General features: G+C 44.3%; 1 protein-coding gene across 1 annotated transcript; it reads right to left on the reverse strand.

Moving 5' to 3' along the window:
* Positions 1-753: 753 nt before the first annotated feature.
* NOLC1 (nucleolar and coiled-body phosphoprotein 1) lies at positions 754-12,625 on the reverse strand. The gene is made up of 14 exons (XM_027700016.1): positions 12,502-12,625; positions 12,362-12,417; positions 12,124-12,236; positions 10,439-10,554; positions 9,527-9,668; positions 8,901-9,004; positions 8,097-8,247; positions 7,087-7,230; positions 6,579-6,668; positions 5,179-5,325; positions 4,394-4,960; positions 3,565-3,677; positions 3,100-3,180; positions 754-2,811 (listed from the first exon to the last, which is right to left on the reverse strand). The coding sequence occupies exons 1-14, from the start codon at positions 12,613-12,615 to the stop codon at positions 2,653-2,655; spliced, it is 2,097 nt and encodes a 698-aa protein (XP_027555817.1). The 5' UTR covers positions 12,616-12,625; the 3' UTR covers positions 754-2,652.
* Between the last annotated feature and the right edge of the window lie 72 nt (positions 12,626-12,697).

The raw sequence follows: 12,697 nt of genomic DNA on the forward strand, positions 1-12,697 counted from the left end.
GCATTTCCCACCAGCACTTGTTGCTCTTGCTTAGTCAGGTGCTGATCTCCAGCGAGGCTAATGACATTCTCTGCATCCTCTGCTGAAACTTCAGCTAGGGTTACACCTTCCCCTACAACATTATGTTCAAGGTGGAAGGCTGTGGCAAAGACCATTGGTTACAGAGCAACTGAGTGCCTAATGGACCTGGTGATTCATCTCAACCTTTCCATAGAGGTACAGCACAAGAAGCAAAACTGAGCATTACAGCACTCAAGATCTCCACAAGGCCCTACCTATTAGCATGTTTCTTTTCCTTGCATACATGATCACAGAGGAGGAAGAAATCTACAAGGTTATAGAAATTACTTATTTTAACCTGGTACATACAGGATTTTTCAGTTATGCCTATTCTTTCTTATTCCCATATGCTGGTGCTTCTTATATGGCCAGCTGCCATACTGCTAATTTGGCAGCAATATTTGAGAAGAACTAACTCAATACTCTAGTGGAAAGGGACTTGAGCATCCTCACTTTATCTTGGTATACACAAATACTCTTCTAGAGTTTTATCCAAATTCCTTGCAGCTGCTCAACAGACAGCTGCAGAGGCCCCCTTTCACTTCTGAAGGTCTGTCACATGACCACAATCATGTAAATAAGACAAGTGGATGTAGACAGATGAAGACAGTGCTATGTTACCCCCAGCACTGGTACCCTCCCTTTTCCCACCCGCCATTCTCTATCTTTAACTGCAAATCCACTCAGATCCACTCAGACTACAAAGGCAGCAATCTTTATTTTATGACACATCAAATTCACACTTTAGACTTTTTTAAAAACTCCAAAGCATAAAAGTATTTAAAAGAGTTCCAAATATAAGTTCTGGATAAACAGAAAAAAAGAGGGCAAATGACACACAAGATGATGTTTAAGTCCTTATGTAGAAAATACTCTTCCCACCTTCCTTTGGCCTCTAACCTTTACTTTCTTTAAATAACCATGGTCTCCTGGGCCCCTCTACACTGTAGCCTTGAATCCAGGCACCACAGTGATTGTACAAGCCAGAGGGGAAGACGTGAAAAAGGCTCATTTGGAAAAAGCTGCTGCTCATGTACATGGGGGTGGCTCATCAAGTCTCATCCAGCCCTCAATTAGGCGACACTGCTTTGCACACTAATGTAGCTTCCTGTAACAAGGCTGCTCTCATTGGCAGCCTTTAGGGAGGGAATGGAAACATGGAAATCAGGCCCCGCACTCTCAGTGACTGGCAGTTTCGCCACACAGAGTGAGCCACTCTCACAGCCCACTACTCTGTTTCCCAAACATGTACTACCATTGTTAAATTCACACTGGCTGGGGGCTCAGCCAACTGCTCCACAAACTAGTTAATTTGAACCCCCCTAACGGGAGGCAAAGTATTTGGGGGAACCAGATATAAGCTGCACTGTAAGTAAGGAGGCAGTGACACAACTGGAGGGAAAGCAAGCCTGCCAGCAGTAAGCCTCAACTAGTCTCAGTTTTGGCTGCAAGTTTTTGAACTTGTGGCTCCCCATACTGAACATGTACTTGTAGCTAACACTTCAAACTTTACCACACTAGGCTTTATTTGCCTTAGTGCTAAGGGGAAGCTGGCATTTTACTTCTCAAGAGAGATTTAACAGATGGAAAACAGCAAAGAGCAAATGATCCAACCCAGAAAAGAAATTTAAGGCATTAATGATACATTCATCTTGACTCCTACCACGCCGCAGCTCACACTGCTGGCAATAAGCATAAGCTGGCACATTATATGTTCAGAGAGAACAAGGAGTAATGCCACTGCAGTCAGAGTCTCTGAAACAAAAACACAGCAAAAAGCAGAGCTGGAAAGAGGGCTTTATCTCCTCTGCCTCTCTACCTGATCCCACCAAGTGAAACATCCATGCAGTCTTCTTCACAATTCCCCTCCTAATGGAAGTGTTGACAAGATTGCCACAGTTGTACTATAGACCTTGGTCTTTCTGCCCCCCACTTAGTGTTATTCAACCACTAAGATGTATTTAGATGCTGCTTCTCCAAGTACTCTGGTTACTAGCCTCAACAGGAGTGCAAGGAAGAGGAAGGTAGGTATTTATTACAAGGTAAAACCATAAAAGAACACAGAAAAGAGGAACCCTGTCACACTGCAAGTGTGAATTTGAAATGTCAGGTGGGGTTGGGGATTACAGCCACAGGGCTCGAATTAGTTGTTCTTACAGTAACTAATCAAAGGCAAGTTACAATACTTGCCTTTTCACAGGTATCAGATTTAAACTGCCTGAAAACGAAATGGGAGGTTAAAATACAGGAGAATGATTTCTCTTTCTTCTATTAGTTGGGCAGGAAACCAAAATCAAAAATCATTGCCAGCCTTTTAAAATAAGACTGTAGAAAATATAAGCCTTGGAGGTCACCCTGGTGGTGCTAGTAACACCAGCTCAAGGATGGTTCCAAATTAGGAGACTAAACCAAAATTAGAAATAAAAGGGGGAAAAATCCAGCCATTCTCCCACATCCCTACACTGGAGATGCCTGTACCACAAGGGGCTAGGGGAGGTAGCGTTCCAGGCAGGCTTGATATCCGTAATGTTCACATGCCCATCCAAGATGTTCTGGTGAGCAGATGGTTTATGAATTCCCAAGGAAACATTCTCAGTCACTTTCAAACTTGACGGAATTGACTTGGGTTGATATAGTGCCCCCGCGGTAGCTGCCTCGTTTTTTCTTTGTCTTCTCATGGCGGAAAGATTTGCCTTTAGTGTATTTCAGGATATTGTTAGCTTTCTCACCCCAGTCACCAGCTGCTCCTTTCTGTGAGGGATGAGGGGGGAGAAGAAAAAAGAAATTCAAGTCAGTACCCAAGAGAGTAAAGGCAATGCTTTGCAATTTACCCTACCCAGCGAACACTAGTACATTAACACTGGAGCTGATACCGCTCTCCCATGCATCTCCTGCCACTGCCTCACATGCTTCTTAACAGCTCCTCCTGGTGGAAAAAGTTCTCACCAGAAACACTCCCCACAAGCACACCAAGGCTGCTCTGCTGACATGTGCTTGCAGAGACCGAGCGTTACCACTCTGGACACTAAACAGCCCTACCTTTGCTTCAAATGAGTTATCAGCAACACGGGCATCCACCTCAATCTCTTCTTCCCTTACACGGCGGAATGGAGAGGCTGGCTGTTGAGAAAGAAAATGGGACAATAAGCACACGCAAACACACAACATTCTCTTAGTGACAACCTCCTTCCTTGCCCTGCAAATAGGCAGCCCTGTTCACATCACCTCAATCTTTAAGTGTTTCTCAGATTCATGGTTCTTTCCCTTTTTCAGATCAGGCAGCTCAGGTATGTTCCTGTGCAAGCATATCCAAGCAGCTTTTGCCAAAATAATACTATACGCATATGTGCACTCGCCCTAGGGTTCTTCAGACAAGGTGAAGTGCTTGAGGAGGGAATAAAAATACAAATAATTCTGTGGGCCCAGCCTCTCACAAAATCCCCAAACAAGCCTAGTTGTTTAGGAGACAGATGCCTCTTTGGCCAGTTGCCACTGGCAACTTACCCGTTTCACCTTGGGAACTGTGTGTGGTGTTTTGGCTTTGACCTTTGCTTTTTTACTGTGCGGTGTCTCTGGCTCCTGAACATCTTCCCTCTTCTGTTTCTTCCCGATTGAACCTGTTAGATGTACAGCAGCAAAACTTTAAAGGGAGTAACTGCAGTGTTGGGAAAGGTAATGGCATCCCTCCCCCAGAAAGCTAACCCAATGTTGACATAGGTGTGAGAACTGGTCCCTGCATTACTTCACCCAGAAAACAGACTGCTGTACCAGGCATTAAAAGCCATTTTGGGTCAGCAAGGATCTTCCCATCCTATCCTAAAGGATAAAAGTAATTTTATGGAATAGGGTACCTGTATATTAATGATTTTGCATACTTGAGAGAATTCTGTTGGTCAAAGTTTGCCAGGTTTTGGAGTCATACCATATGCACTTGCACACATCATTAGGGCATCACTAGTTTTCCTCCTGGAGGGTTAAAGATTGAGATTGTGCATTGCGGCATCAACTGTGGTGTCCCACTCCACATGGACAAGGTCCTCCAGCAGTCCACTTTGCTGTCACTAAATCTTGTGCATGCACAGATGGCAACTGGCAACAGCTATACAGAAATGTGCTTCAGCATTACCACAAATTCTACTGCCAGCAGCTATGCAATGCAGACAAAAAGGATTCCAACAAATGCAAAACTAGCCCTTCCCTCTCAGTACTGCACCAAATGGCATAATCCAGCAACAGAGATTGGACTGAATATTGTTTAAGAAAGTCTTCCATTCATGTTTGGCTCAGTAACACTGTCTGACAAACCCACTTCCCAGACTGTAGGTAATAATACCTCCATTAACTTTTCCGGTTTCTTCTTCAGAGCTGCTTTCACTGCTACTACTACTGCCACCAGCTGGCTTGGACTTCATGTTGTTTGCTGCTGTTGAGGATGCTTTTATTTTCTCTGTGGAGGCAGTGGCCTTAGAACCATTCTGTACCCCTTTTGCTGCCTTTTTGGGCTTCCCATCCTCTTCACTGGAACTATCTGATGAGCTGCTGCTACTACTAGAAGCAGCTGCCTTCTTCCCCACAGTTGCTTTTGCTGCCCCTGTAGATTTAGTGGCTGGTTTCACTGCTGGCTTCTTTTCTTCTTCACTGCTTGAGCTATCAGAGTCAGATGTGTCTGCTTTGGGAGCTGGAGTAGAAGGTTTGGACACTGGCTTAGCCACTTTGCCAGATAATTTAACTGGAGGGGCTTTCTTCTTTTCCTTCTCATCCTCAGAACTGCTGGAGCTGCTATCTGAATCAGAGCTACTTTGTGCTTTCTTTGTGGCAGCTTGTGACTTCTTTGCTGCAGGGGTTGCTGCTTTAGCTGTGGGCTTCACAGGAGCTGCCTTCTTGTCAGAACTATCAGAATCTAGAATGGAAAGAAAAAAAAATAATCAGGCTAAGTCCCATTCCTTCAACACAAAGCTAACATACAGATTTAATGTTGATACACATTGCACAGTGTTTGAAACAACACTGTAATGGGTATTCCTATCCAACCATACCCTGCTACCCTGCCTAGAAACACAGAGGTCTGAGCTAGATCAACATGCATGTAGAAATTCTCCTTTTCTCCAACCCCAATACCTGAGCTGTCCGAGGAAGAACTGGAGTCTTTCTTTGCTTGTCCAGGCTTGACAACTGCTTTTGCTGGTTTGGAAGTATTCTTTATCACAGGTGGTTTAGCTGGGAGTTTACCCCCTGCCTTCTTTTTGTCATCTTCAGAGCTGGAATCTAACAAAAAAAATGTTTTTTAAGTTAGCAGGATTCATGTGCAAGCTACTTTAGTAATAGCATGTATATAACTCACAGGGAAGTGAAAAGCAAAATGGCTTGAGGCTCAAGGCTGAGCCACAAGGCAACTAGCAATCAGCAGCATTTGATGAACACTTGAATGGTTTTGGCTTTGTTGGGAGGAAGTGAAAACAAACAGTTTAAGTTCTTCACAGATACATGCACAAGGAAGAAGATATCTGGAGATTAATGTAGGAGAAGAGATACAGAATAAGGGGCTGGAGAAAGTACCAGGATCACCAAGACTAAACTCAGGAAGAAGAAACACTGGGAAAAGGAGATATGTAGTAAGGATCAAAAAACATACAAGAAACTAGGAGACAAAGTTTATAAACCATTCAAAGTGAGGCAGTGACAGCACAGTATCTCGTTTTAACTATTTCCTGTATGAGATGAGTTTAGCAGCAGTCTGGAGACTTCTGTGTACAAATACAGCTTTGTATTGTGTGTTACAGGAATCTGGAACACTAAACCTGGTCTTTTCCAGTATTTCTGAACACTTTATTAACAGCAATCAAAAATGTGACTATTTTGATAGAAACTAGGCAACAAAACCAGACAACACAACACCTGACACTCACTGCAGTGTCACACAATCTACTGCTAACTGTTCACAGACAGACAGGCATCTGCCACCCACAGTCCCTGCTGTGGCACCAGAGATGTTGAGATACACAACAGGAGCACCTTGAACTTGGAGGAGAAATGTAGCACATAGGGAATTTACATGGGAAATACAGCCCTGCAAACCTTTGAGCTGATGAACAGGAGCTACAAAGCACACCGTCCCCATTTCTAGGGTCACATGAGGAGAAGGCATCTTTTGAGTCTATTTCGAACTCCGTATGGTGGTTACATTTTTATCTCAGAAACTTCTCCCAAACACAGTGGGATAACAGAAACCAAAAACCTTAAGACACAGATCCTCAAAACATTTAACCATTAACCTTCCTGGAGAAACCTGATAGGTGATTCCCCACCCTTTCCATCCAGCAATATGAAGATGTTTCTGCGCTTGCCAATGGTCTCGTTGTCTCATGGTCAGACTGCACTCTGCATAGCAGGCTGCTGTTTTTCACTTTCACATCTTGCTAGCCCATACACTAAAGATTTCAGCAGATACATCACTATACAGCAACCTGGCCAATAAAAACATTAATACAAAAGAATAAAAACTTTATTTCTTGAATTACCTGAGTCACTGTCAGAACTGGATTCAGCCTTCTTGCTAGTCACAGCTTTGTTTTGCGGGCCAGGGATTGTTTTAGCTACTACGGTTTTGCCTGCAAAAGCAAGTCGAAAATTAACAGCCACATCCACACCAAACCTTTGTCCCAAGATCTAAACCTTTACAGATGTTAAAAAGCTCCATTCTCGGTGTATCAGATATTCTCCAAGTATCTTCTCAGTGTATCAGCCAGCAATTGGAAGCCAAGCAAGAACCTGGTTTATTCCCACTAAACCAGATCCTGATGACTTTTCAAACAACCATGTGTAAAGTAATCTAACCTGCATACAGTTCAGATCCACAAGTTGTACAGTGTTGTTTGGGAGGCCTTCAAATTAATCAGAAGCTTTCAGAAAAGCAAATAGCAACACAGACCAAAGGCAAATGCCCTCTTCAAGGAAACCAGGACATTGCCAAAACACTGTTGGCTCCATGTAGTACGTCCTCTGCAGCCTCCCCCCTTCACAACGTACCTGCTGCTGCTCCCTTTGGGGGCACCTGCTCTGCCTCATCACTACTGTCTGAAGAGTCACTGCTCTCAGCCTTTTTTACAGGAGCCTTGGCAAGGCCTTTCTTTGTCTGCGTTCCCTGAGGAGGTGGTACAGCACTGTACTGACCTATGAAGAGAAACGCAGTGTTCAGATACCTGCATGATAATGTGAGCAGCACGTGAGATGTTTGCTGCAGTTAGAATAAAGCACTTCTATTAGGTTCCATTTATTCCCTTCTGTAACTACAACCAAACATACCAGCTTATAACTTGAAAGGTTATACCCACCCCACCGCCACCTCCCTGTTTCTGCTGTGGGTTTAACTCTCCTCTTGGGGTTCAGCTAACCCAACCATCTCTGCACAAGTTTTCTCTGCACTTTTAGAAGAACAGGAGATTGTTGCCAAACTTTTCCAGAAAAGAAAAATGTCACCTGTTCATAGTTTTCATTTACTGCCTTCTCAAATCCTCTGGTTAGAGTATCAGACTGACCTTTGATGATTTGACCCTCCACTCAGACCAGCTCTCTACTGGAACCCTAAAAGCATTATACCACACTGACCAGAGCCCATTTAGCCCATCAGCTGGACTACAACTGAACAGCTCTGGATACTTCACAAAAAAGGAACTCTAAAAAAGCTTAAATTGCTGCAGATACAGAATAATCAAACCACTTGATATTTAATTCCCACATCCTGGCAGACAGGAAACATGCAAAGAACGTAGTTAAAGGCTATCCAGCAGGCAAACCAAGCAGGGCACCACAGTGTCTCTCACTCACTATCCCTTGCTGAGGGAGGAGCTGAACTGTAAGCCCAGCCCAAACATCACACATGAAAAGAGCTGCTGTATCTCTGTTTCATGTTACCACCACCAGCACCTCAAACCTTGTGTGCAGCAGGGCTTGCCTGTGCCCCATATGCACTTCTCCCAGGACAGCAGGACTAGCAGAAAGTATCCTCCCACACAGCAGCAATGGCATTTAGTACATACCAGACTTTGGCTTTTGTTTTGCAGGTGGCTTTTCATCACCTGAGCTGTCAGATGAGTCCTCGCTACTGGAACTTTCCTTGGCACGTTTGTTTTTCCCTGGACATGCTTTAGTGGCTGCAGGTTTCGGCAGAGGTGATTTCTTGGGAACAATCTTATCATAAGAAATAAACATTTAAAAAAAGGAAGTTGCAGACATCTTGTGAGTGCAGCTGGATGTGGATTTTGTTTAACTCCACACCTCACTTAAGAGAGCAAATTCTGAAGACAAAGGGAGAGAGATTAATAAATATTCTCAAATACAAATTTTAGGAAACACATGGGCATTATTATCTCTCTGGCCATTCTTCTACTGTTTTCTGCTGCATGAACCCCTAATCAGGATCTGCTCTTGACAAAGGGGCTCTGAACTCACTGAAATGGTAGCAACTACCGCATGATTATTTTTGTGTTGAAGAAAACATTTTTAAATACTCCTTAGTGGAAAACTCAAAGTTACAGTCAGCTAAGCACAAAAAAGTCATACCAAAGTGAATATATAATGGAGAATACAATATAGTTATAACACAATGAGATGTTTTCCTGTTAAAGGATGGAACAAAAAAAGCAGTAAGGAGCTAGCAGGGAAGAATGCAGTGCATGGAGCAGTAGAGGTATGCACAGAACACATAATCCCACTGTATAAAGGAGATGGAGATGTAAGAAGTATGCAAGCACAGCATCTATATAGTTTGTGCTTGCAAGATGATACATTCAGTCTTACTAGACTTCTACAGTGTTCATAAAGTTTTTCATGGTCTAATTTACCTTTTTTGGTGCAGCCTTTTCCTCATCAGAATCTTCACTACTGCTGCTACTGCTTGCTGCTTTTCCATTGACAACCTTGGTAGCTGCCTGGGCAGCTTTACTTCCTTTTGAGAGAGGTACAAAGGAATATTACAAAACATGCCATGGCAGATGAAGGATAACTACATTGAGCAGAAAGTATCACAGAGAGAAAAGAACCACAGGAAGCCAACAGGGCAGATTAAGGTAGTACTGCAAAACTGTTGGTTTATCCTACTGCAAGCTTAGAGAACTGTCTGTTCTAGCTGATGGGACATTCCAGGACTAAAGGCTAAGTAAAGATCTTCCCTGCTTTTTCAAGGGAAGACACTGGAAAAAGCAAAACTTCAGCAGTTAAGGCTGCTGACTACCATCACCTATTCAAACAATGAAGCATTCAGGACCAGATGTTTTATTTGCAATCAGTGCTACCTCTTTTCCATGTCAGAAGCAGACTGGACTGGAGTGCAAATGGCAGTGACAGCAGATTTTCAGACTGCTATGTTAATAAATATGTCTTTGCATGTGGGTACAGTCCCCAGCACTCCTCCCCTGGCTTTTCTGGTTTTGCTTTATCACTTTGACATGTGATACACAGTAAGAGGTACCCGATTTAGGTGTTGCTAGTTTTGGTGGCTGTTTCTTTGGTGCGTCTTCATCTGAGCTGCTTGAGTCAGAGCTGGAACTCTCTGCTTTCTTCTGAGGCTGGATTTTGGTTCCAGCTGGTTTCACCACAGATTTTGCACCTTTCTAAACAACAGGAAAAAAAAAACTGATTAGCCTTCATAGTCATGAAAAGAAAATGAGGCTAATAAGTGGGACATGTATAAACACCTATCTTTCAAAGAGGTTACCATTTTGATTTGAAAACACCACTCTGCCAAATGGCAAAAGTCCGAAAATCTCTGTATAACAATTCTGCTCTGGAAAACCTCCCAGAAACCCATGGGAAGCTTCCTTTGCACCTCAGTTTTGAGTTCTGCCTCCTCAAAATGAGGCAGATCTGAGGCTGGCACCTTCTTCCTTCTACAGATCACACCAGTCTGAAGACTGAAAATACTGAACTGGGCAACTCTGGTCAGTGTCCTCTGGTGTATACTAACATCATTCTTCCTCCCCTCAACTTTTCAAGACCACGACTGCAGCAAGAAAAAGGAAAGAGAAGATTCTCATTCTATATAAACACATATATATAGAAAAAGATCAAATTTATTGTAGCAACTGCAAATAAATCTTTCTCTGCAAAAAAGTGAGCCCTAGCAGTCTTAGGATAAAAGCAAGGAGCAGACTTGGATATATGAAACAAAGTGGGTTCTGGACAAGAAATTAATTTTTCCTGAGACCAGTCCAAATGGCACAATGTCCATTACAGAAATGTCTTGCATTGCACCCTGCTGCAGCCTAGGCACTTCACAGTTCAGGAGAAGTGAGCCTAATTTCAGAGAGAATTCTGTTGGTCAAATTTGCTATTATTTATCACTGTCAAATATGCATAAAAGAGGCTGGAAAGAAAAACAAACCTTTGTTGGCTTCTCCTCCTCCTCTGAGTCTGAATCATCACTGGAGTCCTCAGTGCTGCTCTCTGCCTTCTTGGTTGGAGGAACTGCTTTTGCTTTGGGAACAGCTGCTGCTTTAGCTGCAAATATGGGACAGCACAAACTGATGAAAAGTTAATTCACAATTTGCATGTACCTATATCCTGCACTAGTGGGTATCAGGGTAAAGGATACATGAAAGTCGTTAAACCATGACTGAAGTTCGCAACGCTGACTTTATTTCTTGAGCAGCATGTCGCAAACTACTCCAAAATGAATAAGCAAGAGGATAGAACCAATTCTAGATTTTATCTTTGTCACATACACATTTAATTGCAGACTTCTATCACCAAAAAGGAGAGCCCAAAAAGAAAGATCCCCCCAAACTGAGATAACATTAACTGGGTCTGCACACATTTCAGTTTAAAGAAATCTGCTGAACAAGCACAGACTTGTGCTTGCAAAAGAGAGCCACTCTCTGTGGTTAAAGTCCCAGACACTAGAATGTGTTTTAGCCAAATCTACTTCCTGGTTACTGATTGCTTTTTAATAATGTGGAATAAAAGGAATCATTCATCATGGCTCACACTATGTTTGCAAGTGTCCTTATCAAACAAAAATCAGATCCAAGTTCAAATTCAGCTTTAGGATGGTTTGAGTTGAAGACCAGTTTTCTTTCTGTCTCTCCCTCTCCCTATTTAGTCCTTATCCCCTGCAAATTTCCTGCTAGATACACACATCTTGCATACAGTGTAACTCAGGGAAGACATAAGAACAATTCCAGGTAAAAGGGAAAAATGCAGCTCACCACATACCAGAATGCAATGGAGAGATGTATTTTTTGACAGAAACTCTCACAAGCTTGAGAGTTAAAAAAGGATAGTAACCTCCCACAAGCAGCAGGTGAATAAGGATGCCTGGCATTTCTCTGGAATTCAAGCATACCCTGTGCAACTGGTCTGCAACTAACAGGTCATGGTGTCCACCAATATAGAGGACACTGATAAACCTAAATAAATCCTAGCCACGAAGGAATTTTGTCAAATTATGAGTATTTTAACAAATGTACAAGCATTTGTAAAACCTGAACTGATTTTCCTACAAAATCAACATGAAAAATCATTCTTTGAAGATCTTAGTAAGAGAGTTCCTGAAAAATAACATGGAAAAAACACCATAAGGTAGCTTCCTCCCAGTACCTGCCCAATCTGCATACTCTCAAATCCCAATTTCACCCAATATTTAAAGCAACACATAATCTGAAGGTGCCAAAGCAAGTAGGTATAATCCTGCTGAGATATCCTAGTGAGTGTTTGGAAAGCAGAACTCCAGTCTAGACGAGGTAATGAAGGTGCTACTTAACAGCACCTTCAAACTCAGTACAGTCCAATGCCTTCCCTAGGCTCAGCCTAAGGAGACAAAATGAATGGCTAACACCTTCTAGGGGACACAAACTCTGATGTGTCTAAATTATAAGAAGATAAAAAGACCACCTGTAGTTAGGATGAACATATCTTACATGTCATGGGCAAAACCGAGATCAGTCAACACAAGCCCTGATGGCTGCTGTAGGACCTCAAAAGAGCTGCTGACGCTCGACTCTACATGCAGGGGAGGAGAAAACATCAAACACAACCCCAGCCTACTCCAGGGCCGCTCACAAACCCCACCTGGCTTCTTGGCCGGGGGCTTCTCGTCCTCCTCGCTGGAGCTGCTGGAGGACGGCTTCCTCTTCGCCTGGCCGCCGTTCGGGACCAGCTTTGCCTTCTTGGCCGCCGGAGACCTGCGGGCAGAGAGGCTGAGCGGGGCCCTGCGGCGGAGGGAGCCCTGCGGGGCACCCGCGCAGCCCCGGCCCGGGGGGGCGAGCGCGGCCCTGCGGTGCGCGGGGGAAGGGGAGAGGGCACTTACCGCAGCCAGTAGGTGAAGATGTCCAGGAGGGAGGCCGCGTTCGGGTCCTGCTCCTTCTAAATCGAGACAGGCCGCGTCAGTGAGCGCGCCCCCGACCCCATCCCGCCGCTCTCCCGTTCCCGCTCCCGCTCCCCGCTCACCGCCGCCGCCTCCCTGGCGAAGGCGCGCGCGGCGCCCTGGCAGCCGCTCTCGCGCAGGAAGGCGAGCACGAGCGGGAACAGGTCGCTCGGCACCGCGCGCCGCTCCGCCATCATGCACTGGGACACGTGCCGTCTGCGCGCGCGCCCCCACCTGCCCGCGCGCCTGCGTGCGCGCGCGCCGTCACGCCGCGGCCCC

Source organism: Neopelma chrysocephalum, unplaced genomic scaffold (genome assembly GCF_003984885.1).
Source record: "Neopelma chrysocephalum unplaced genomic scaffold, ASM398488v2 Primary Assembly neopelma1_143, whole genome shotgun sequence".
NCBI classification, from domain to species: domain Eukaryota; kingdom Metazoa; phylum Chordata; class Aves; order Passeriformes; family Pipridae; genus Neopelma; species Neopelma chrysocephalum.

Coding starts and splice junctions, on each gene's coding strand:
- NOLC1 (XM_027700016.1), bottom strand. CDS start 12,615: ATGATGGCGGAGCGGCGCGCGGTGCCGAGCGACCTGTTCCCGCTCGTG. Junction 4,961..5,178: donor TTCTTCCTCGGACAGCTCAG/GTATTGGGGTTG, acceptor TTTCCATTCTAG/ATTCTGATAGTTCTGACAAG. Junction 3,181..3,564: donor CAGTTCCCAAGGTGAAACGG/GTAAGTTGCCAG, acceptor CTTTCTCAACAG/CCAGCCTCTCCATTCCGCCG.